The sequence below is a fragment of the Eumetopias jubatus genome, unplaced genomic scaffold, assembly GCF_037043125.1.
Source record: "Eumetopias jubatus isolate StellerSeaLion01/CBP00866 unplaced genomic scaffold, mEumJub1_p1.0 scaffold_3, whole genome shotgun sequence".
Lineage (NCBI taxonomy): Eukaryota > Metazoa > Chordata > Mammalia > Carnivora > Otariidae > Eumetopias > Eumetopias jubatus.
In genome coordinates this window covers 192,098,684-192,123,538 of record NW_028274809.1, presented here as the reverse complement: position 1 = coordinate 192,123,538, position 24,855 = coordinate 192,098,684, and the positions used below count along the sequence as shown (strand labels likewise).

Sequence of the window (24,855 nt, the reverse complement as noted above, 5' to 3'; positions counted from 1 at the left end):
CCTCCACAGCCATCGACTACAGTGATGGCACCATGCTCGAAGCCAAACACCTCCTCCTGGCGGCGGCCGCATTTGTGGAGGACGCCCGGGCCTATATGAAGGGGCAGCTGGTGTGCGGCCCCATCAGGGACGATGTGCTGTGGGAGAGGTAGGTGCCCTACCAGCATCCACCCGAGGGTCCCGGGCGCCAGACATGGGGCTTCCTGAGATGGGAGAGGCTTTCAGAGGCTGAGGTCCCCAGGGGCTGCTGGTGCAGGAGGTGCCTCGGGCGAGTCGGTGATCCTGTTGGGGACAGACGAGGATGCCCTGCGTGCGGGGTGGCTGTGGGGGGGGGGGGGTCACACCTGTGCTTGGACGGGGCGCTCACTGGCGTTTGTCGGTGAGCCGTACAGAGGCTCTGGTCACCTTGCTCTGCGGGTAGGAGCCCAGTCCTTCCCCATGCCTGGAAATCGGGGAGTCTGCAGGAAGTGGGGTGAAGACCAGTAGTGGTGGGCAGTAGGGAGCTAGTCTCGGAGACAAAGCTCAGTGTGTGAAGCAGCAGGTGTGCAGGTGGGGGGACCGAGGGGACCGGAGTGTCCTTGCCATGGCTGGGGAAGGAAGGGGGGGGCGCGTGCTGGCGGGCGGGGGGGCGGGGCTCCAGCCGCAGAGGGAAGGACGTGGAGAGGCCGCAGCCTGGTGCGGGAAGCGGGACACGCTCGAGAGCCCAATGCGGGCCGGGTCCCCGGGTCCCCGGGCCCCGCGCCCGGCAGGCCTGCTGCTCAGAGGCTCAGGCTGTCCGTGCGCAGGCGTAGCTCACAAGGGGTTGGGGGCAGGGCGTGAGCAGCCTCCCTCCACCGGGACCTGGGGCCACCCTCCCCCTCAGGGAGGCCGGGCCGTCATCGTGGTGCCAGGTGTCCTGCCTGTGGGCTCCTGGGGAGGGGGGCCGCATCGTGTCTTGCTCTCCAAGCCGGCACCAGACACGTGTGCATAGCACAACAGCTGACAACGCGGCATACTGTCGTGGGACCCTTCCTTCTCACCGCTGCGTTTGTAAGCCGTCGGGAGGTGCACATACACGGTGTGCTCAGACCCAGGGGTGAGAGGCGTTCCCCGAACTTGTGGGTGACGGGATGGTGCCAAGCTGATCTTACCCCGTCAGGACTGTGAGCGCTCCCAGGTGTGAGCCCGGCCTAGGAGGGCCGGGGGCGAACTCACAGTCACTTCTGTGCTGCGGGGGGGGCCAGACTGCACCCCGTTCCAGCCGCTGGGCCGGGCCAGGGGCTGAGGAGCATCGTGTTTCTCCCAGGCTCCGCCACACCAAGCAGGCCGTGAGGGCTGCCCTGGCGGACGACTTCGACACGCCCGCGGCGATGGACGCCGTCATGGACCTCATTCACCACGGGAACAGACAGCTGAAGGCGCACGCTAAGGTGCGTCCCCAGACGAGGCTGTAGGGTAGGTGGTGTGGTGGGGGCTCCCTTCTCGGGAAGGCACAGCCGCCACCCTGCCAGCTCCCTGCAGTGGCCTCCAGCCCCCCCCCCGCAACCGACTTGCGGGGGCTGCTTCGTCCTGCACGGGGCTGTGCACCGCCCCCCCCCCCCCAAGAGCAGGGAGGTCCTGCACACCGACAGGTGGCCTCCCGTGTTTGCCACCACGGGAAGCGCGGCATCCTCCCGTTTGCTCAGAGGAACTCTGTGGAAGCTGAGCTTGCTAGCACGTGAGATAGGACATGGGGGGGAAGCCGTGTGTGGACCCCACTGTGCCCACGCAGCCTGGCCCTGCTCTGGGCTTGGCACCAGTGCCATTGATGGGTCTCTCTGCGTGCGCCAGTGACCTCCCAGAGACCTGCCCGCTAACACTGTCACACGGGGGGTTAGGTTTCAGCATCTGGATCCGGGGGACACCAGCATGCAGGCCCTAGCAGATCCCCATCTTACAGATGGGCAGACGGAGGCGCAGGGTTCCGTGGTGTGCCAGTGAGGGGCCCCCGCCAGGGTCGTCCCCGCCGCACGAGGCATGGCCCAGCGACGGGAGCAGCGACCGGCTGCGTCCCTGTGTCTTTTTCGTCGTTTCCTTGGCTCTTCACGTGCCTCCTCTGGGTGATCTGTCACAGGAACCCGGCGGTCCCAGGAGCCCTGCCGTGTTTGGCTCCGTCGTGTCCTACGTCGAACAGTTCTTCGAGACCGTCGGGATTTCTCTGGCAGTCAGACAGGTACAACCTGCCCTTCTCAGTGAGGACGCCTATGTGTAGTCACCACTGTCTCCTTCCCCTTTTATGTTCATTTTAATGGACAATTGTGTCGAATTTATTTACGTGCCTAAAATACGTTCCTGAAAAAGCAAACAGGCTCAGAGCTAGTGTTTTATTACCTGACGCTGCAGGGATTCCGAGCAGAACCCGCGGCCCCGCTTGGCTGCAGACCGTGTGCTATCCGTCCGCACACGTTTTGTTTCTTCTGAGACTCAGTGCAGCTGGGCGCACAGTAGGATGACACTTTCCGGCCGAGCCCCTCGCTGTCTCCCCTGCAGGGGTCTGGGCCGTGCCCCCACTCCCCACCCGGCCAGCCCCCTCCCCGCTCAGGCAGCCTTCCGCACGACGCCCCTCCTCTCCCCGGGGCCCCGCTCCTCCCCAGCACCCTCCCCGCCCTGCTCCACCGTGAGGCCACTTTTAGACACTCGGGGAGCAGGTCGTGAACATGAAGGGTCCAGCCTCCATCATCCGTATGCTGGGACCGCTCACTCTTCCCAGATCGCACTGCCTGGCCCTTGTCAGAAACTGCTCGCTCACCTCCCCCTCCTCGACAGCAGACACTGGATCCCGCTTTGGGCTCATGTTTTTTGTGACCAGAAATACGGTCCTTTATCGTGGAAGCAGCAACTGAGGATTCTGTAGGTTGGAGAAGCCTGACCCCGAGCAGAATGTGTTGTTTCTTTCACACCCGTGAGCACAGACAGGCACTCGGATCCCCTCCCCGTAAGGAAGGAGAAGTCGTGTAAGTGGGAGAGGGCCTGACCCACCGAGACCCGCAGCTGGGCGTGGAGACGGTCCGTCTGTGAACAGGCGGCGAGAGCGCACGTGTGCGCGACCCACACACGAGGTGGACGGTGCTTTCCGTGTTTGGTCAGAGGAACAGATCCGGTTTCAGGAGTCAGCATGGCTTGCACTCCCAGACTGCCTAGGGAGCCAGCTGATAAAGACCCCACCTGAGACGTTAGCTCATCTGGGATGGGAGGAGGGCTGCCCAGCCAGGTCGGCCTCATGGAGACTGCTCCCGAGGACACGGACAGGGGAGCCCTGGGTGTGCGCCTGCCGGCGGCGTTGGAGACCTCTGCCTGGTTGAGCAGGGCATGCAGGCCAGGAGAGCCCTGGGGAGGACGTGCTCTGGGTCGGCTTGGCGCTGCGCACCCCCCCCCCACGCCCCCTCCCAGCTGGGCCCCACCGTGTGGGCAGCTACCAGGGCCCTGCTGACCGCGCCGCTCTGCCTGGTGTAGTCTGTTTCAGGGGACGACAGCCGGGCCACTCTGCACAGCGTGGTGGAGCAGCTGGTCCAGTTCCGGCTGCAGGTCCGGCAGTTCGCCCTGGCCTCAGGAGCGGCCACCAGGGAGGCCCGACGGCAGCAGCTGCTGGACACACAGCCCCTGCTGGAGGCGTGTGACGCTCTGCGCCGGGACCTCGTTGCCCATGGCATCAGCATTAAGGTGAGCCACTGGGCACCGTCACCCCGACGAACTGTGTAAACGGGGCAGCATCGCACAAACGTGGACCAGGCAGAGCCCGGACGTCCCGAGCCCCCGACCCCAGTGCCGTCAGGAGTGCCCTGTGGAGGCAGCGGGTGGGCACTGAGCCCTCACTGGCCCACTTTCCCCTGGTGCTTCCTCCCCAGGACAGGAGCAGCACGTCCACATGGGAGCTGCTGATCAGAGGACAGAAGACCCCAGACCGGCGAGCTGACGGCCCCCAGCACCGTCCTGTGCTTCCATGAAAGTTTCCCGTTGTGGCTGCTCAGTCACCATTAAAGTCAATCCAACCGATACCATGCGCCTGAGAAGTGGATTCTTCACGGGCCAACACTGGTCCTGATGCTGGCCCCTGGGCCCCGTCACGTGAGGACCGTGAGCCCTGGGCGGAGGATGTAAGTCCTACAGGGGGTCTGGGGCAGTGCTGAACTAGGGATGAGGGCCCTGAACGGGGCACCCCTTCCCCGCAGAGGGGAGGTGGTCTTCCTACATTTATTTGTTACAAAAGTAATGTGTTGACCATAGAAAACCACCGTGTGCTGGATGCACCGGTGAGAGCAAGACACAGGTCTGACCGCAGAGCAGGAGGCAGAACCGGCGCCCACACCGCGCGGCCCGCACCCCGCTCTCCGTCCCTGGCCAGGCCGCCCTAAGTCCGGTACTGTCGGGCGCGCATGCCCTGGTCACTGACCTTCAGGACCCCAGGAGGCACTGGTGTCCTAGCCCACAGGTGAGGAAACCCGCTCAGAAATGGACTTGCCGACAGCGACCCAGCTCGCGCAAAGAACCCACCTGGCAGGTAGGCCCTTGACGAGGACACCCAAACAGCGTCCCTTCAGTAAAGGGGATTACTGTCCCCTGACAGCCAGACGCCGAACCTGGCTACGCCAGTGTACTTCCGTGCTCTGCGATCTTGGTCTCAGGGTAAAAGCATGTCCTTAGCTGGAGCCAGTAGTCCATATGGGTTATTTTTAAATCAGCCACTGGCTACTTGAATATACTCCTCATTCCCATTTGAGCAAGAGAATTTGTACTTATTCAGATCAAAAACATAAAAATAGTTCTGTGACTCCTGATTTTTACCTTCTGTGGAACGAAAGGACTACATTTTAACAAGGTGGGTAGGCACAGGTGAAAACTGACAGGCTTTTACATGTTTGTCTTTCTGCTGACAGGAAAGCTGAAAGGTGGGTTTGGGCTCTGTAAGAAAAAAAGAAAACTCCGCATTGAAATCAGATTTGCCTTTTAATGATTACCAGGATTTAGATGTAATTTCCCAAAACAAAATACAGTGACGCGTCTCAATTACATATGAAACAAGAGTGGCAAACATTTTAAGAAATCTGGTTTTAAAGTAGAATCGGTCTGGGGTGGGGGGGCATCTGAATCAGAGCATCAGCCCAGAAGGACATAAGGGATCCACACAGGTCTGGTCCTTGTAGAAAGCATCGTGAAACCTACAGAAGTACTTATAAGTGCAGGAACCGACCCTAGGGAAAAACACTGGAGAAGCAGCTCTCTGGCCGCAGAGAAAACCATCCACCCAAAGCACCATCCAGAAGCCCACCAGAGGCTAACAAGGCAACTCGCAGACAGCACTTCTTTAACGGAATCTATTCCTGAGGACACACCCACTTTCAACGACAGTGTTCAGTGCCCCCATTCGGGTGCCCTCCAAATGTCCAGCTTTGTCTGCCTCCTCCGGAGGGCACACGGATGGGCCACATCCCAAACGAGGGCTCCGTGACTGCCCCGGGCGTGCTTCCTGCCACCACGGACTCGGGTGCGTGCACACAGAGGAGAGGGCAGAGCCGCGGGTACCCCAGAGCCCCACCCACGTGCTCTGGGCTCAGTGTCTTGTTTCCTCCAAAAAACCGATCACTGATTGTTCTGAAATATTTCAATTAAGCACAACCACTAATGCTTACTATTTCTGCCCAATTTCAACCTAATCAGTGTTCAAAATAGCTACAAGAGGCTTTTTTTAACAGGATCGACAGGATCCCTGTGAGGGGCATCCACCGCAGACACACGGGAAGCACGTGGGTAGGGAGGAGGTAGGGAGGAGGGCCCGTGGTCCCAGAGCGCACACAAAGCTCAGCGGCTCATTTCCTGCTGAGCAGCTAAGAAAAGTTCAGGGATACTTGGTTTGGTGTCACTGTAACATCTCCAGCTCCACGTGTAGCCAAAAATCCACCCATGGACCACGCTGCTCTGTTAGCCCGAGGACTGGGACACAGGACGTGGGTTCTTGGACAAACGCAGCCTCCCGGTCTGTGTGCTGCTTGCTTCCCGGTGCCTCAGCTCAGGCTTCAAAGAGTCTGTGGAAAGCGGGCCCGACCTCCGCAATCATGTCGGTGGTGGTGGTGGAGCGGCCATGCTTCTGGAAGGCCTGGTGGCTGCACTGCCTCGTGAGAGAGCACGCACCCACGGCAGCCAGGAGGAGAGGGCTGCACCTGGAGGGGGAGGAGCGTCAGACAGCAGCGGCCCCCCGCGCTGGTCGAGGTTTATAGTGATCTGCAACACCAGGGAGGACTACCGAAGACCTGAGAACATGGGCTCCCGCCCCCCTCAACAGATGCCCGTAGAGCTTTTGTTTCCACGTGTACCCACGCCGGGCAGGGACCTGCCCCCTGCTGTGCCACCACCCCATGGCCTCGCATGGCTTCACAGGTGGGTGGGGGGGGCTCCAGACCAAGGACACCCCGCCCCAGCACAGGTGGCCACCACCGTCCCACGATGGGTGTAGAAGACGGGGGCCCTGGAGAACTGGACCCTGCCTGCGCTCACGGCTCTGACAGTGGATGTGGGCCAAGCCTGCTTCTCTGAGTTCTGTCTCCTACAGAAAACTCCCATCTTGCCAGACAGTAGTCAAGGCCAGCTCACCTCTGCCCTGCCGGTTTCTGTTCCACTGTTTTGCTTTACAGAGGATACAGATCACACTGCCCAGAACAGGGTCACCCCAAAGCCATCAGCACTGAGCCACAGGGCAGGGTCCCGACCGCCCACGGAGCAAGAGCACCCCTGCTCTGGGACTGCTTCCGCGGAACACCGATGTTTGACAAGGCTACGCATTAAACGTATGGGCAACCTGAATGGCTTGCATGATTCAGAACTCTCGGGGGGTGGGGAGGGCAAGCAAAGACGACACATACCCATTTGTCTTCTCGGGTCCGGCGAGCAGTGCCCAGTGCACCAGGACACCCAGGGCGCCCGACAGCAGGTCTCCCTGGCCGCCACACCTGCGGCTGCTGCCCTCCTGGGCACACTCGAGCACTGTGGGGTGAGAGGGACATGGCCGTCAGGGACGAGCTCGCCTGTGCCCGAGGCGCCATCCCAATCCGTGGCAGCTCCTCCTGTATGTTCTTAACCAGGCGGCCTGGTTTACAGGAGAGCAGACCCAGCCGGCGGCTGCTCATCCATTTATGCTGTGTAACCAGCAGCTACTTCAGAAAACGCGTGGTTATATCCCCTCAACATGTCAGAGTCTAAAGCATTTTCCAACATGAACCCCAAAGGTTTCCGGGTCCCTCGGAGAACACTCCCTCAGTGTTTCCTGTCCAGGGTCGGGGGCATGTGAGCGAGCCTCGCGCTCCCTGGTCAGCAGGCCTACACCACGACAGCAATTCTGTATTATGTCCTGTTACCATAACGAGTGCGCTCCCTGCCTCCCACTCAGACTACGTGAGGGAAGGGCCTGGCTGCGGGGCACTAGGGAGGCTCCGCATCTCACGGTCACTGACACCCACCATAATCTCCCCCTGCTGTTCCCACTGGGCAGCTGGCAGGCCCCGGGGAGAGAACGAGGGGGAAGCTGCCACACATCCAGCACCTGGCGACCCCCTCCACCCGCTCAGCTCCCAGCTCCCTCATTTCCAGCCCTTCTTAGAACAAGATGCAGTGGAATATTCCTGTAACTGCCTCTACCTCTACCGCACTGGCAGGCGGGCCGGGGGTCCTGGAGCGCCACCTGCCAGTAGGGCCCCCCTGCATGGTTTCTCCCAGATGGCAACAGAACTAGCCGCCGCACCTGACATCAACAAGGATGAACACTCAGCGTGGTCCCCGCCCTTTGCAAAACAGAGAAATAAAACCAAGCTCTTCGGGAAGCCCCTGTGTGTGGAACATGGGTGACACAAGGGACCGCGTGTGTCATCACTGTGGTTTTCCAGGGGCTGGTGCCCAGCACCACCACATTGAGTGACACATGTGAAGCCCACAGCTACCCACCCTGTTCACCATCCGAGAGCACGTCCTGCTCCCCTTTCCGGACCACGGTCACATTCCCCAAGGCCTGGCTGAGTCTCCACACAGCTTCTCGATCGCTGCCGTTCCCAGGCTCTCTCAGCTGCAAGGTGGGACAGCAGACCACGCCGTTGTCAGACACATGAAAAGAGCCCACTGTCACGGGTACATCCTGCCCGTCTACCCTGATCCTCAGACCCCCCCCCCCAACCACACACACGTACACTCTCTCTCCGCCAAGAGCTCCAGCCCCACACATGGAAAGGCACAACACATCCACTAGGGGGAAGCAGGCCCAGAAGAGCTGGACAGCAAGGTCCTCGGGTGGATGCACAAACACCACTCAGGGACCCTCCCCCTACCTTTGGATCAGTTAGGGGACACTGCCCAAGGCTGGAGTTTCACAGGTTTGCAGAGGTGACAACTCTGAATAATCACGCACTAACATCTATGGGACGCTTACTACATAAGAACTCGGGGGTTTACATTCATCATCCCGTTTCGTCCTCAGACCCTATGAAGCGATGCTCTCAGGACCCACAGTTCACAGGCGAGGCAACGCAGGACAGGGATGGAGTGCTCCGCCCAGAGCCCAGCACCCCGCCTCTCCCCCAGTCAGAGATGTTCTAGGGAGAAGATCGCCGTCATTCCATGCACCACCAAGAAAGAGGAGCACTGCTGGCATGGGGGAAGCATGCATCTCCTTGCTGGCCATCTGCAAGTCCACCTCTGCAGGGACAGCTGGGGCAGAAGCAGAGCCGTCCCTCACCCCTCCTCAGGATGGGGAGGGCTTACACCCCATCTTTTGGGCGGTCAGCAAACTCACCACAGCTTCAGAGAGTCTGCTGAATTCCACGTGGTTGGGAGTGAGAACGGCCTTCCGGTAGCCCTGGATGAGGGCTGGGTGCTGAGCAATCAGCCACAGCCCGTCCTACAGACAAGGACAGGTACATACAGCACAGCCTTAGGGGCCTGGCTGGGAGAAGGGGCAGGAGAGGAGAGTCACACTCACTGCATCGATGACGACGGGGATGTCCCTGGCCTTGGCTGCTTCTAAAATGCCCTGCAAGGAAAGAAAGATATGCTGAGCAACAAGGCCATCACCCCTCAGTGGAATTAAAAGATGACCAAGCAAGCAGTACCTTGAACTGCAACATCAGGTCATCAACAAACAAAATGATAAATGCATGCAATAAACAGAAAAAGACCCAAATGAACGGACAGCAGCCCCCCTGTAAGGCAGGGGCCCTGGGAACTCTGGAACTCTGGAGTCCATGGGAAGCCCAATACACAGCGCTGGGCCAGGCGAGCCCATGGAGGCTGACCGCAAGCTAGAGGCTCCAAGTGTCCCACCAACATTAATCCTCAGGGTTCCCAGATGAAAAAGCTCAAGTCTGCAGAATTCCCCCAAATCGTGAGTTTTTATGCATTCTAACTCTGTGTTTTAAAATAAGTGACAATAGGGGCGCCTGGGTGGCTCAGCTGGTTGAGCCACTGCCTTCGGCTCGGGTCATGATCCTGGAGTCCCGGGATCGAGTCCCGCATCGGGCTCCCTGCTTGGCCGGGAGTCTGCTTCTCCCTCCGACCCTATCCCCTCTCATGTGCTCGCTCTCTCTCTCAAATAAATAAATAAAATCTTAAAAAATAATAATAATAAAATAAAATAAGTGACAATAATAAAAGTCAATCACCTCTCTGAAAAAGTTATACTAAAGTCTGAGGTTTTTTGCCAAATTACATATCTATCTACGATCAACATGCATACGGTCGCTTATTATGAACCACTATTTTACAAGATGACACGTTGCAATAGCATTAAAACCATCTCCCCCTGAAACACACACTTGAAAGTAGAAAACATCGAGTCAAGACCCCCACTCCAGGATGCCTGTGTCCTTACAAGAGGAGGAGACCGGCACACAGACAACATGGACACAACCAGATGAGGACACAGTGGGCAGGCAGCCGGCCATCTACCAGCCAAGGACAGGGGCCTCAGAAAAAAAACCAAACCTGCTGACACTTTGCTCGCGGACATCCTCCAGGACCGGAAGAAAACAGACGTCTGTGCTTTAAGCCCCCGCCTGCGGTGTTCTGCCGAGGCGGCCCCAACAGGCACAGACAGACGTCCTCCATCATTTCCAGTGCCCCACCCCACCCCCCCGACAGCATGGACTCCCTAGGAAGTGCCTTCTGGCCCCAAGAGGAAAAACCAAGGAAGCAGCAAATGAATCCTGGACAAGGGAAGGCTGCTCTAATGGCCCTGAGTCCTCATCTTAAAGAAGTGTTGACCTCTTCGGGAGACAGCTTCTGACTGAGGCTCCGAGGGAAACGAGTCCACAGATAGCGACATCACCAGGACAGTCCCGGACCCCGGCGAAGCTGCTGGCACTGAAGGACACGGGCTCAGAGTCCAAAAGACTCAGTTGTGTCAACTTGAATAAAATCACTTTACTTCTCTGCAACTCCATCTTCTGGTCTATAAAATGAGGATATTGTCTCAAATAATTTTTTTTTTTAAGATTTTGTCAGAGACAGCGCACGTGCGCTCCTGAGCACTTAAGCAGGGGGAGCAGCAGAGGGAGAGAGAGAAGCAGGCTGCTGAGCAGGGAGCCCGATGTGGGGCTCGATCCCAGGACCCTGGGACCATGACCTGAGCCAAAGGCAGACGCTTAACGACTGAGCCACCCAGGCGCCCCTCATATAATACTTTGTATGCGGATGAGAAATATCAACTCTAAAGAGGTACCTAGTTCTTGGCAAGGGAGTTGGCAGGCCACAAGTGGCGGCTGCAGGGGAGGTCACCTGCCAGCATCGCCAATCTCACCTATGGGATGGACAGCAAAGGGGGGAAGGAGCCACACCACCACAGGTCAGAAGAGGCTGGGTGCCGTCCGAGCAGCGGCCCCGTGTGTCTGGCAGTAAGTCCAGCTACAGTCAGTCGGGGGCGCGCCCACGTGGGAGGTGGCGCCAGGGCGGGGGGATGGACCCCGGAGCAGAGGCCAGGCAAGGGCAGCCCTGTAGGGGAGAGGGGGCTGCTGCAGCCGCCACCACCTGGCCATACAGCACCTAGACATTTATCCTGAAGGACACACCCAAAAGAGATGGACAAACATAGGTGCAGAAATGTCTGAGACATCACTACCATGTTAAGAAAAAGCCGTAAACCACCTAAGTGAACTACTTAAATACGGTATATGATGATACAGCTATTAAAAACCTTGAGAAACATGTACATATTCTACCCAGGAAAAGCCTCCAGGACTCATTACATAGGAGCATAAAGAGCATGAGGGGAGTTAGCCAAGAGCCCACATGCTAGATCCAGAAACTGCAGATCAAAACCAGCGTATAACGTGGAGGACTGAGTAGCACCAGCAGCAGCAGCAAGCCCTCCCCCCAGCTCATCTACACGTTCAGCATGTTCCCCGTCAGAATCCCCAATGCCTCTTCCGGTCCTAAAACCCCTGTGGACATCACAGGACCCCCAGCAGGCCAAATACTCCGGACGCAAACAAGGTCAGCAGGATCACATAGCCGCCACCATCAGGACTGGGTGTCGCGGCACAGGGACAGCCATACAACTCCATGAACAGAGACGAGAGCCCCGAAATACACCCCTGCCTTTCTGTCCAGACTTTCAACAAGGCTGCCCAGATACAAGCGGAGTGGTGCTGGAACGGAATATCCACTCCCTACCCCAGACACGAAAATGTACTCAAAATGGACCACAGATCTACATATAAAAGCTAAAACAAAGCTCTCAAAACACATGACTTGATCAGAATTAAAAATTCATCCTTTAAAAAAAAAAAAAGAAAAGTGCAGCAAACAGGAGTTCCTCCAAATGTGAAGCAGGGTTATCACCAAAGTCTGTACACGAAGATTCGGAGAACTGCTTGCAACAGCCAGAGTGGAAGCCACCCAATCGTCCGTCACGTGCTGGGTAAACCAAACGTGGTCCACCCGCACAAGGGAATACCCAACAAGGAGAGGAGCGGAGCACTGACCCCCACCACACACACACGAGCCCCAGATGCTGCCGAGTGAACACAGCTGGCCACAAGCACCGCGTCCTGTAAGACCGCATTGCCCCAAAAGGTCAGGAATTGGCAAATCCACAGACTGCAGGTGGAGGAGTGGACGCCAGGCTCTGAGGAGTTTGAAAGGAAAAGGGAGCAGTTGCTAATAGATGTGGGGTTTCTTTCTGGGATGATGAGAATGTTCTAAAACTGATCACGGTAGTGGCTGTACAACTGTGAAGGTACTTAGAAGCCAAGAACTGGGCGCCGCCGGGGTGGCTCAGTCGTTAAGCGTTTGCCTTCGGCTCAGGTCATGATCCCAGGGTCCTGGGATCGAGTCCCGTATCGGGCTCCCTGCTCTGCGGGGAACCTGCTTCTCCCTCTCCCTCTGCCCCTGCTTGTGTTCCTCTCCTGCTGTGTCTGTCAAATAAAATCTTTAAAAAAAAAAAAAAAAAGAAACCACGAAATTGGACGCTTTAAGTGGGTGAATTGTGTGGCTGTAAAAACTCTGAAACTGAAATTAAGAACTCTGCACCTTACGACATGGCCACTTCAGGGGTGTAATTTAATTTCTCCAATTTAATTTCCTCATCAGAAAAAGGAAGATAATGGGACGCCTGGGTGGCTCAGTCGTTAAGCGTCTGCCTTCGGCTCAGGCCATGAGCCCAGGGTCCTGGGATCGAGCCCCACATCGGGCTCCCTGCTCAGCGGGGACCCTGCTTCTCTCTCTAGGCCCACTGCCCCTGATTGTGCTCTGTGAAGTAAAATCTTTAAAAAAAAAAAAAAAAATTAGGATAAGGAGAGAAATCTATCTAATAGGGCTGTTTTCAGGATTGCACCAGATAATGAATTTGTTCAGGAAACATCTAGTAAGTGTCTGCTATGGAGCAGGCAGCAAGCGGGAAACAAACAGCATCCGGGCTCCTTGCTTTGTAAAATGGGGAGAATACCAGCACCGACAGGAGGGCTGCTGTGGGGACGGAGGGTAGCAAGAGCGAGCACGCGGAAAACGCACCCAGTGTGAGTGTACAAGTCACAGACTGTACCGAGCACCGTAACCCAGCAGAACATAAGGACACAGAGCCGAGCGGATGAGGAAGGTGCACGGCCGTCTCGGGGCCTCTGGCCAGTGCTGGGTGTGGCCCTTGCACACGTATTTGTCCCAAGGGAGAAAAATACTTATGAGGAAGAATTCTGGTAAAATCCAAGTACGTTTTCCCACTCATTTAAACCGTTGTTTCAAAAATAAGTTCATTTCTCATCACTGATCTTAAGTTTTCTCTGCACATGAAATCCTCTGCTGAGGAATGAAGTGGCCAACACTCGGGGAGCCCAGGGAGACGTGGGTGAGGGTGAGGCGTTGATGCCCGGTGTGGCAGCTCCTCGGAGGTGGGCAATGCCTAGGTGTCAGGTGGACGGCACAGAAAGCCATGCTGCCACGGCAGGACAGGCTCGGGGCCTGCAGCTCACCATGGAAGCCGAGAGGGCCGTCTCCGTTTGCGGTTCTGTTCCAGAGACAGCCTGACAAGTGGCTTCCTGATGCAAACTGCCATCAGACCATGCAGAGTCCGCTCAAGCTGCTGTGACAAATGCCACAGGCTGGGTGGCTTGGAAAAACAGGAATGCACTGCTCATAGTTCTGGAAGCTACAAGTCCAAGATGGGGGTGCCGGGGGAGGGTCTCCTACAGGTCACAGACCACTCGCCATGTCCTCACCTGGTGGAAGGGGAAGGGAACTCTGGGGGCCCCTTTATAAGGGCATGAGTCCCATTCAGGAGGCTGCTCCACCCTCACGACCCAACCACCCCCCTCAAAGGCCTCACTTCCTGACACCTCACCTTGGGGGTGAGGCTTCCAATACATGGATCTGGGGGGACATGCGTTCAGGCCGCAGCAGTCACCGACAGCCTACGTAAACAGCTCTCCTGAGGAAGCAGCAGACGAACCCCGAGGCTGCTCCACACAGAAGTCAGACGCGTCTACACCAACGGCATGTGGGTGTCTCCCAAGTATGTAAGCGAGAAACAGCACCCTGATGTGAGAACCCCAGTGAGCACGAGAGGAGGACAGAGAAGCCAGAGAACCTCGTGAGCTGCACTCTGTCGTGACCAAGTGGGGCCAGAGGTTAACGGACGAGTCACAAAAGGTCACGAAGCCCATTGTGCCAACGGTCCTCCCCACTCTGGCAGGCGCCCTCACTGGCCTCTCTTCCCAGAGACAAACCACCTGGGAGAGGCCATTACAGCCCAGCCACCCGTGCAGGGCCGCCACATCCTGACGCGAGTGCACAGCAGACCTGCCGTCTACACGTGGGCTTCCCCACTCGGATCCCCCTCACCTCACGTGAACCAAAGGCTCTTGCGCCCTGCAGCTAGGGTTTACTCCTACTTTTCGGCAAGTGGTCGAGATCAACGACGCTGCCTGCATGTGACGTGCCCCACGATGGCTCCAGGCGGCTCCGACCCAGGGCCGCTCAGACTTTGCAGTGTGTCACCAAGGGTCACTGCTCGACTGTCCGGGAATGGCTCTCCGATTACTTGTCCCAAATGAACTGCTGGTTCATTCGGCACCCATTCTCTCGGCTCTTTGTGAGAGGGCTGAGTGGCTGTCCCTACCCCCCAGGCGCCCATCACCATGCTTCTCATTCCAGAGGGGAGACCCCTGAGCCCCGGGCGGTCCCGGGGAACTCCCCCCGCCCCCCCGCCGCAGTATGACAAGTACGACAAGCTGAGGCCCCGAGAGCAGGAGACTCCTTCTGTCTAATCTGTTTCAGGGTCATTCTTCTCTCTGCCTAGTGCCTCCTCTCCCCCCCAAACCATCTTAATTTTTCCATCAGGAAGCCCCAGAACACTGAACAACACAAACTCCAAGAAAACACTTTTCTTCTGACTCCACAAGCTGAGTCTATGAGGAGAGGCATGTTCAATAATTCTCTACATTTACCTTAACGTTTTCGAGAAGAGTATCATCTCGACCCAGGCCGGGTCCCACGACCAGGGCATGCAGCCGGGGCAGCCACTCCTCCACATCATGAACGGCGCCGGGGCTGTCGCTGCATGGAGAAAGCAAGGCCGGAGCAGCTCAGTCCGATTTGCACTCACTGGCTGGGGAGCCCACACGTTTTTCTGGATTTCCCCAGGTCCTTCTCCTGTTGCAGGACCCAGGCCAGGACCCGAGCCTGCATCTAGCCATACCTCCCCCGTCAACTCCGTAGATGGGCTCATCCTTTCACACCCCAAGGGAGAAATCTAGCTTTCAGCATCTAAACGAAGCTATACAGAGACATTCTGGCTACTTTCCAAACAGTCTTCACCCTCTAGAATGAACCGCTTTGTTTCCATCACACCAGGGGTACCTTATGTACTCAAAGGGGCACCTGTGAACCCTGTCACTTAGAAGAGGACCTGAGAGCTGTACGGGATTGTGTCGTTTCACCACACCACCTTCCCACCCATCTCGCTCGACTCTTAGAACCCACTTTGTAAGGCTTTGCCCCCAACAAGTCCACCATGAGATCCAAGCACCTGTGCTCAGTCTCCGTATCTGACGGACTGCAGGGACACAGGCCCTTCCAGAAGAGTGCCAACAGTTCTCCAGAACACCCCTCCTCCCCCGTTCCCTGCCCATGCTGAGCTCCCAGCTGCTGCGCGCTGGGCTGTCCCTGCTGATACGCACTCCCGCAGAGCCTCATCGTCTCCTGGCTTTAAACACCTCCCACGTTAACACCCCCAGATCTACGCCTTCCCCGACCACCCCACTCTTGTCCGACACATCACAGCAATGCTGCCTGGATGTCCAACAGGCAACTGAAAACACATCCAAAAGCCAGCTCCTGATGGTCACCCCCGCCAAACCTGCACCCCCAGGTTCCCCCCCTTGTCAAGTGACAACTAGCTTCGATCAAACCCAGAGCGGCCTCCATGACTCTCATCTTTTCCTTCTACCCCATAACCCACCTGCCAGTAGATCCTGGGGCTGCACTTTCAAATGTACCTAGAATGTGACCCCCTCTCCTACTTCTACTCACCAGGACGCTGACAACTCCCTTCTCATGCAACCCCTGCTCCCACCCTAGGCCCCAAAAGCTCATTCTCCACAGCAGCCGGCTAAGTCTTTAAAATGTACACTGGATCCGTTGCTCCCCTGCTCAAGGGCTCTAGCACATCCCTTCTCCCTCTTCCTCGTTTACGTGAAAGCCGAAACCCCTAGGATGACCCCCATGACCTGCACACCTTGGCCCTGAACCTCTCGGGGCACCCGCCCCATCCTGAGTCTTCAGTGCTCCCCAAAACTCCTTGGCTTGAACCGCGGCGCCAGCCCTTCCCCAGGTCTGTAGGTCCCTACCTTAGTGCCACTCTCTGGGCCCCTGCCCACCATCACCCTAGTGAAAACTGCACATGCGCCACGAGCGTGCACACATAATGCGTGGCACGCGTGCTTCCCACACGGCTGGCATTCCCTGTCTCCTGCCCTGCCCCTCTGTGTGGTCCTCATCACCCTCTGACATCCTTCTCTCTTGCTTGTCCATCTCCGGAGCTGTGCTACCCAATAGGGCAGACACCAGCCACATGTGGCTATGTAAATTTAATTCAGCTTCTGAGTCCCACCGGCCACATTTCACGTGCTCAGCAGCCACAGATCTGGATAGCACTGAGAACGCGTTCACCACTGCATAAAAGCTCTAGGACACAGGGCTGCCCTAGAAAGGGGGCTGCACGGGAGCAGGTGTTTTGTCTGCTTGGTTCAGTGCTGTCCCCGTGGAAGCCAGGGCAGGGACGGACAGTGGAAGCATCTGCTGAACGAGGGAATGGCCGGTGCCTGCTCGACAGGCCCCTCATTACTGCTGTGGGCAGCATAGCTGCAGGCAAGGCCAAGACTCTGTTAGGAAGCTTCAGCCACTTCTGACAGACCACGGGGCAGCCTGGGGGCATAGCGCCCTGGGGGTCCAAACCCCTCCCATGCCGTACACACATGGCTGCTTGTCTTCTGACCAGACAGTGGGCTCCTTACAGCCTTCTCCTTCTAACAGCACCTACCTACCACCCCCCAGTACAGCAGCCGCTCCACGGAGGGACTTAGAGCCCACAAGAAGGCCCCATGGCCGAGGAGCACAGCTGCAAGCAAAGCACCCCCGAGCGGCCCCACTCACAGAACTGGGTGAACAATCAGCTCCGGGCTGTACGACTTGATCACAGGCGCAGCCTCCCGGGTGCAGAACACGTGGGATAAATCTGCGCCCTGAGAAATGAGCACAAGGGGCTGACTCAGAGCAGGGCCCGCTCAACAGACACGGAGGTGGCCTCAGCGCCAGGCCCTCACCACGGCCCTTAAACTATAGCGAGGTGGCTCAGAGGAAGATGGAAGCAAAGAAAAGGGCTGGAAAGAAAGCAGACTGTCGCTGCCACCCAAGAGGCAGGTCAACCCAGAGCAACTCTGGCTGCATCACCCCGAGGGCCACGGGGAGCACATTTCACATTAACTGTGCCAACTGGGCCATTAGGACTTGATCAAAGGCCTGAGAAATCGCCAAGGCATAAAGACGCCAACTGCTTAAGTGAGGACTAAAGCGGCATTCTAGGATCATGGTGGTGAAGGACAATTCTAATAAAACTTCAGTTAGGGGTGCCTGGGTGGCTCAGTCATTAAGCATCTGCTTTCAGCTCAGGTCAGGTCAGGATCCCAGGGTCCTGGGATCGAGTCCCGCATCAGGCTCCTTGCTCCGCGGGAAGCCTGCTTCTCCCTCTGCCTGCCACTCCCCCTTCTCGTGATCTCTCCCTAATAAATAAAATCTTAAAAAAAAAAAAAAATCCAGTTCTGTTGTCACTGCACAAGGTTAGGATAGATTTAAAGGTGTTTCTCTTGCCCATGATTACCCTAGGACATTGAGATTTCTATCAGAAAACATTTCTCTAATCATATTTAAAGAATCCAACTCTTGGGGCGCCTGGGTGGCTCAGTCGGTGAAGCATCTGCCTTCAGATCAGGTCAGGATCTCAGGGTCCTGGGATCGAGCCCCGCATCGGGCTCCCTGCTCAGCGGGGAGTCTGCTTCTCCCTCTACCCCTCCCCACTGCTCGTGGCCTCTCACATGCTCGCTCTCTCAAATAAATAAAATCTTTAAAAAATAAGGAAAGAATCCAATGGTTGACTAGACAGAAAAGCTGTAAATAGACCTACCACTTTGAGAGCTGAGATGGCAGCAAAGTAGGGCGCTCCAGTGTACCTACAAAGGAAGATAGGGACAGTCAACATCCTCTGAGAAGGCCAGCACACCAGGGTTATCAATGGGACATAAAGACAGGAATCCCTGAGCCCAGGGCCCAGCACCTCGTAGCATGGAGCCCAGCAAGGCCTGAGCTCCCAACCCGAGCTGAGATCGAGAGTTCGCCGCTCAACCGACTAAGGCACCAGGCGCCCCTGCCACGGAAGACCTTCATACCACGTCAGGACCGCTGGCTTCTCTGCAGCGCTGTGTTCAAACTGGAGGCTTGCAGAGGCCGTGAGAACTCACAGACAGTGTGGAGAACAGCGGCACACAGCCAGGCGCAGAGACTCACACACCTCCCGACCCCACCCCCCCCCCCCCCCCGTGTCCATCCCAGCATTCCTGTCTTTTTAACATTGCTTCCAGCACAGAAGGGGAGGGCAATGAGCAATGGGCAACAACATTTAGGATGTCTGCACTCTGCTCCAGTATCAATTCTGGGAATCGATCCCTTGGAAATAACCAGATGCACATATAAGTAGAAAAATATACAGGTATGTCTACAGTGATACTGTTTAGTTGAGAAAAAGAACAGAGGTGACTGATCGCCTATCAACAGGGATTGGTTAGTAAGTTACAGCCATCTTTACAACAAATACCACAAGTCCACTCACCAAGAATCGGTCTCTAGGAACCAACATGGAATGACTGATACCCAGGACACTGCACTGAATGAAAAGGAGGTCACACCAGCAAACAGCAAGTATACATAATGCAAAGCCCTGACGCTTGTTTCCTCTGTTCTGTAATACAAGTACCTGATGTAAGCTCTGACTGCAAAAGCATCCACTTCCAACACCGCTATCTCAAACGCTTCACCAGCCCAGGACTAGGGAGAAAGCCAGGCCACCCCCACCCCCTTGAGGCTAGTTTGTTTTAAAGATCTTGGTTGATTTTAGGGCGCCTGGGTGGCTCAGTTGGTTAAGCAACTGCCTTTGGCTCAGGTCATGATCCCAGGGTCCTGGGATCAAGTCCCGCATCGGGCTCCCCCTGCTCTGCGGGAAGCCTGCTTCTCCCCCTGCCTCTGCCTGCCACTCCTCCTGCTTGTGCTCTGTCAAATAAATAAAAATCTTTAAAAATAAATAAAAATAAAGATCTTGGTTGATTTCAATAACTATTTGGGCCACTTGTCGTCTCTCTTCCGGTGCTTTAAATTCACCAATAAGAAGTGAGCCCTTGAGACCCTAGGTGCCCACCCTCACCCCCAATAAAAGTAGAACCCAAGCCCACATGATCTGTCCACCCACCTCGCTGTGTAGCCCCAGTGCTGTGTCATTTCCAGATCTTGTAAGTAACACACCTTTATTTTTTTTATAAGTTTCCTGAAAGTTGTTGCTAACGGGCATCTTGTGATCGTAAGAACCACGGGGGCAGCTCCAACTACAACACTGGTTATTGGCAGAGACTGGCACAAAACAGTGACAACGTGGTCCAGTTTTGTAAAAAATAGTTACGTACACAGAAAAGTCTGGAAGGCTAATAATGTGCCCGTGCTGTATTATTATATGGGGTACTATGAGGCTTTCACTTCACACGTTTCTGCAGTGTTTGAATTTTTACAACAAGCAGATAATACCTTTATAATCAGAATAAAGATGACCCTACTTTAAAGGTTAGTTCCCAAAGCTAATGGACATATTTTAAGTTAGATAATTACTCCCTAGCATGCTACACTACCAGACTCATCTGAAAAGAAAGACTGATGGCCAGTTCTTCCCAGGTAAATGTCCCAAAATACAAGGCAGGAGAGAGAGGGGATGCGAGGGCTAAAACCCCCGACTCTCAAGGAGTCAAGGGCCTGAGGGCCTGGTCAAGGCCACCGCGCTGCCGGCCTCCATCCCGGATGCCGGAGGAGGGCTGTCCTTTAACTGGGGACCTAAAGGAAGACAAGCAGCTAAGAGCTAATGATCCAAGAATCCACAATGCAGCTGGAGAAAAAAACAGATGAGAAAGGAGAGCCAGTAACAGAGGCACACTTCCCTCATCCAAAGGGACCATGTCTACAGACAGAAAGGGTTCACCAAATCTCAAGTACGATTAGCAAGGATAAGACACACCCGGACACATCCAGAAGAAACTGCAGAATTCTAAAGAAAAAGAAAATCTTATAAACATCCAAGCAAGAACAAGTTACTTATAAATTAAAACAAACTTCTTTTTTGTGGTGCAAAATACAGGCTAGAGGACAATGCAATCACATGACAGTTTAGCAAAGAAAATCATGCTACCTGAGAATTCCTAACTCAGCCAAGGCACAAGAGCCCACTCACCACAGCAAGACACAGTGGGTATGCAAGTACTCCGCAGGGTCCCCTGCGTATTGTCAAAGAAAATGCCAGAAAAGGGGCGCCTGGGGGGCTCAGTCGTTAAGCGTCTGCCTTCGGCTCAGGTCATGGTCCCAGGGTCCTGGGGTCGAGCCCCACATCGGGCTCCCTGCTCCACGGGAAGCCTGCTTCTCCCTCTCCCACTCCCCCTGCTTGTGTTCCCTCTCTCGCTGTCTCTCTCTGTCAAATAAATAAATAAAATCTTAAAAAAAAGGAAAGGAAAATGCCAGAAGAGGCCAAGGACTCCCACCCCGAGTGCAGACCACTAGGCCAGGCAGGAAGTAGGCAGCGGCGTACAAAGTCGCGTGTAGTACTAGGGGCTGCGCTACGAGTTCCCTAGCAGTTCTCAGATCAGTGTTAGCGCTCTCCCGAGTGGCATTTCTAATCCATCATGCTAGTTAGAAAAGGCAAGCCCTAGCTAAATTTGAAAGCATAACAGTATTTCCAGATTAATAAAAGGAAAAACCTAGCAAAAATAAGGAAAAAATGGAAACAACGAAAAATGAAGAGAAAACATAACAAGTCTTAGAAAGTACATTAGGTAGACTAAATGTAAACAGGTTGATTTGCCTTATTAAAAAGAGCAGCTACTGTCACATGGGGTTAAGAAACAAATCAAGCTGTGTATTATTTATAATACACCTAACTATGTGATAAACTGCTGAAAATACACAGCCAGGCAGAGACAGCGCATCAACATGAACAGAGAATAAGCAGTAGCTGAAATGTTAACCAAGGTCGAATTTAAGTCAAAGGCAAAAGTATCATTTATAAACAAGGACAAATTATAAAATTTTATGTGCAAACAACACGGCAGCAAAATCCATAGAACTAGAAAACAAGCCTTGAAAAAAGGCTAGCATCTGTCAAATTTCCTTAATGGCTTCCAAGAACATCTTCAAATTGACAAAGTAAACCAAACACATGGTTTTCTCCTGATTACAAAGTAACATGTTTATGGTATGTAGCCTGGTCAATCCAGGAAAGTATAAAACAAGAAAAAACAGTCCCAGCCCCGAACCGTGAAGGGAGTCTCCACACTGACACACCAGTCAACGGCTCACTCGGGGCCCTTACTGTTTTCTCCTATTCACAAAGTTCATCACTGAAAAATCCCGGGTGTCGGAACATCAGACTACACTGAGACATTACTGGGGTCCAACCAGACAGAGAGACGGACGACTGACTGATAAGCAGGTAGAGAGCCAGACAATAGAGACTGACTGCTTAAACACTAACATTTTCCAAGTCACTTACTCCTGGCAGCCTCCAATGACGCCTATTCTTCCATCTTGGCCTTTGTGCTTCTTGGAAGTTTGAGGAGGTATAATATTTCTCACCAGCTGCAAAGTATTTTCCATATCCTTTATCGAATGTGCTTTATGCAGTGAAAATGCTCTTTGTAAAACTAAAAAACAGGAAAACGGAATCATTTAGAAAAATATCTATTAACATACATAAAAAGAGAGACTGAAACAAGATAGCCTATTAACCAAAACACTTCCCAAAGCTGACTTAACATGGAGGCTATAGATTTTCATCCAATGGTTTCCTTATTTTATTTCTGTAAGCAAATGATGCTTAGAAATTACAACACAACACTAACACTAGCTGGACATATCAAGTTTGTTTTTGAAATGTATCAGACGTTTCCAAAGTCTAGTTAACCTTTCAGAGAGTGTTTTTAATGCATTACCACTTAATAAACTACTCACATTCCAGTTCAATCTTCCATTATCAGGTCTCTTCTCTCAAACTGGAAAAGCAACCTCCCATATTCATACTCCCAACCTTCCAGTCATGTTTCTGACACTCAATTAGATACTAATTAAATAACCTAGAAATGGCCTTCTAAATAGAGAATATAGCTTACACTGGGTTCAAAGCAGCATTTTAAAGAAAGATGAAAAAATAAATTAAATAAGATGATTTTGAATTGTCTCTAAATAGCTAGATTTTAACTGCCTTTCTAGAAAAACTTCCCTCATTACATAATTGCCTTGATATTTAACCCAGCTCAGCTGTGAGAGAAATGCCATATTCTGTAACATGTTGTGTATTCAAGGTTTGAATAGATACTAAAGCACGTTTTCTCTAGAATTAAAGCGTCTTTGCAAATATACACAATACTCACACAAGGAACCCAAAATTCATTTCCTTCCAGTTATCTCAGCAGCAGAGAAAAACCAGGCAGGTGTCACAGTTCGAATGAAGACCAAAAGCTGCCCCAGCTCCATAAGGTAAACAGTTTTATCTTTAAAAACACTCTTAAAATTCTGCTTTTTATTCAACAATTTTATTCAAGTAACTTTAATGAGTAGCTGTAATTGCCTCCTCAGTTGATGTGCCAGGTGCTGAGACCTCCACATGTGAGAATATTAATTACTGTCAACCCAACACTTTTCACCTGCTCCCAAACCAACACAAGACTAAAACTTAAAACAGAATCACTGTAAACCTTTGGCCAAGAAAAGGCCCAACTGGGCTTGCTCAGCCTTGGCGACAGCCGGCTGATCCCTCTGCTTCCAAAGTCTGGTGCCAAGTCTTCCATCCTGCCCCAGAGGCACCCAGCTACCAGAGCAACCCAACTCTCTCCTCCACCTCCCTGGCGCCTGTTCACGCCCCGCCCGCCCCCCCCCCCCGCCCCCCCCCCCCCCCGCCCGCTCACTGTCTCCTCCTCGCCCCCATCACTGTGCACTCCCTGTGAGCTGCAGGAAGAGTACTAGGGCTGCCGCCATCAGATCCGGTGACACATCGCTGACTGCTGAAAAGCATGTCCACAGCACCTGAACACGTCCAGCTTAACAACATGATCCGCCAATACAAGGATATCAAAGAATGGCTGCGCCTTCAAATTCCTCACATCATGAAACACAGTTGCTTTTTAAAGTCTAGAAACTGTAAAAGTGGAGTCCAAACGCAACCAATCACGCAAGGGGTGTTCTGGGTTCCTTACAATGTTGTGGGTTTATCAGGTTCCAGTACCTTCTATTCAGCACTTCGTCACACACAGAGTGTTCCTAAGACCGCTACCCTTTGCCGACACAGAATGTGATAGAGCTCCCACCCCCGGCTTCAGGACAGGTGTTTCCCCACCCTCCATCACCTCGGAGTCTGGCACAGATCAAGACACTCCATAAGGGCGCCTGGGTGGCTCAGTCGTTAAGCGTCTGCCTTCGGCTCAGGTCATGGTCCCAGGGTCCTGGGATCGAGCCCCGCATCGGGCTCCTGCTTCTCCCTCTCCCACTCCCCCTGCTTGTGTTCCCTCTCTCGCTGTCTCTCTGTCAAATAAATAAAATCTTAATAAAAAAGACACTCCATAAATGTTTGATAAATTAAAAGCATCTTAATTTATTCTCATTAGCGGCCGGTGTATCCTTTTACAGATAAGGAAACTAGAGCCCAGAGACACAGGCCTGGGAAGACGCCTGGGGTAGTAATGGATAAGCCAGACCAGAAGACACCATTTTACCAAAATGCTACCATTTTACAGCAAATCATTTTTCCTTAACCAAATAGTCACCACACCGACCAAAAGACAACAACGATCAAGTCCTTAATAACCATTTGGGAGGGGAGAATAAAATCACTTGAGAAGTATACCATTTTCACTGTTTAACCAGTGCGTATGGATGTGAAGTAGATCCACTGCTCACCGGCCTCTGTCCCATCCACCTGAGACGAATGCCTTGTTAGCAAAGGGCCAAATGAAGGTCAATTACATCTCTCTCCACTTCAGTTACTCAGTTTCAGCTGGCTTACTAGCATGCATCATTGGACTTATCCACAGAAATATTTAAATATAAACATCAATGTTCTCAAGGATAAAAACAGCTTGACAAGAGGTGATTTAAAATTTATCCCATTACGTAACTTTATCTTCAGGACAATTCTGAGCCTGGAAGAACAGGTCAAACCCGTCTGATTTTTGTTGTATGGAAGTGGTGGAGGGAGCCTGGAGATGGAAATGGATTTCTTCGGCCCGGGCTGTCTTCTAGAATTACCACCTACAACGCTCTGGGATAAGCCTGCGTCTTCCTGCCAAACTGTGCTCCAAACCAAAGGGAACCACAGCTAATCTGGAGCAGCTGACAGCAATCCTTACAGTACCCGACAGGCCCTAAAGCTAGGATGGGAAGCCAGGGCTCTAGAACTCCACCTGTTTTGGGGTGAAAGTTCAGCAAATCAGCCTAAAAATAAAACCTTGAACAAATGCCAAGAGAAATACAGCTAGCTAATCACAGTGTGCAAATTCGAGACAAATGGCTACCAACAAAAAGTCT

At 54.0% G+C, this 24,855-nt stretch overlaps 2 protein-coding genes across 5 annotated transcripts in view; one reads left to right on the top strand and one right to left on the bottom strand.

Annotated features, from left to right (window-relative positions):
- CARS2 (cysteinyl-tRNA synthetase 2, mitochondrial) overlaps positions 1-4,013 on the top strand; it is a 44,143-nt gene extending 40,130 nt beyond the window's left edge. Inside the window, 6 exon segments of the mRNA XM_028087361.2 lie at positions 10-148; positions 1,286-1,409; positions 2,093-2,191; positions 3,472-3,678; positions 3,864-3,891; positions 3,894-4,013. Coding sequence (XP_027943162.2) covers positions 10-148; positions 1,286-1,409; positions 2,093-2,191; positions 3,472-3,678; positions 3,864-3,891; positions 3,894-3,931 — 635 coding nt within the window. The 3' untranslated portion in view covers positions 3,932-4,013.
- Positions 4,014-4,943: 930 nt separating this feature from the next.
- Positions 4,944-24,855, bottom strand: part of NAXD (NAD(P)HX dehydratase) — a 22,073-nt gene continuing 2,161 nt past the window's right edge. For 3 of the 4 annotated variants that reach the window (XM_028087364.2, XM_028087363.2, XM_028087362.2), the window contains exons 2-10: positions 21,830-21,980; positions 18,161-18,206; positions 17,134-17,222; positions 14,928-15,036; positions 8,975-9,025; positions 8,789-8,893; positions 7,948-8,065; positions 6,873-6,993; positions 4,944-6,173 (exon numbers count right to left, since the gene is read on the bottom strand). In XM_028087364.2, coding sequence (XP_027943165.1) covers positions 6,023-6,173; positions 6,873-6,993; positions 7,948-8,065; positions 8,789-8,893; positions 8,975-9,025; positions 14,928-15,036; positions 17,134-17,222; positions 18,161-18,206; positions 21,830-21,933 — 894 coding nt within the window. In that variant the 5' untranslated portion in view covers positions 21,934-21,980 and the 3' untranslated portion in view covers positions 4,944-6,022. The remainder of the gene's footprint in view (positions 6,174-6,872; positions 6,994-7,947; positions 8,066-8,788; positions 8,894-8,974; positions 9,026-14,927; positions 15,037-17,133; positions 17,223-18,160; positions 18,207-21,829; positions 21,981-24,855) is intronic. The other variant, XM_088021896.1, reaches the window with a different exon arrangement.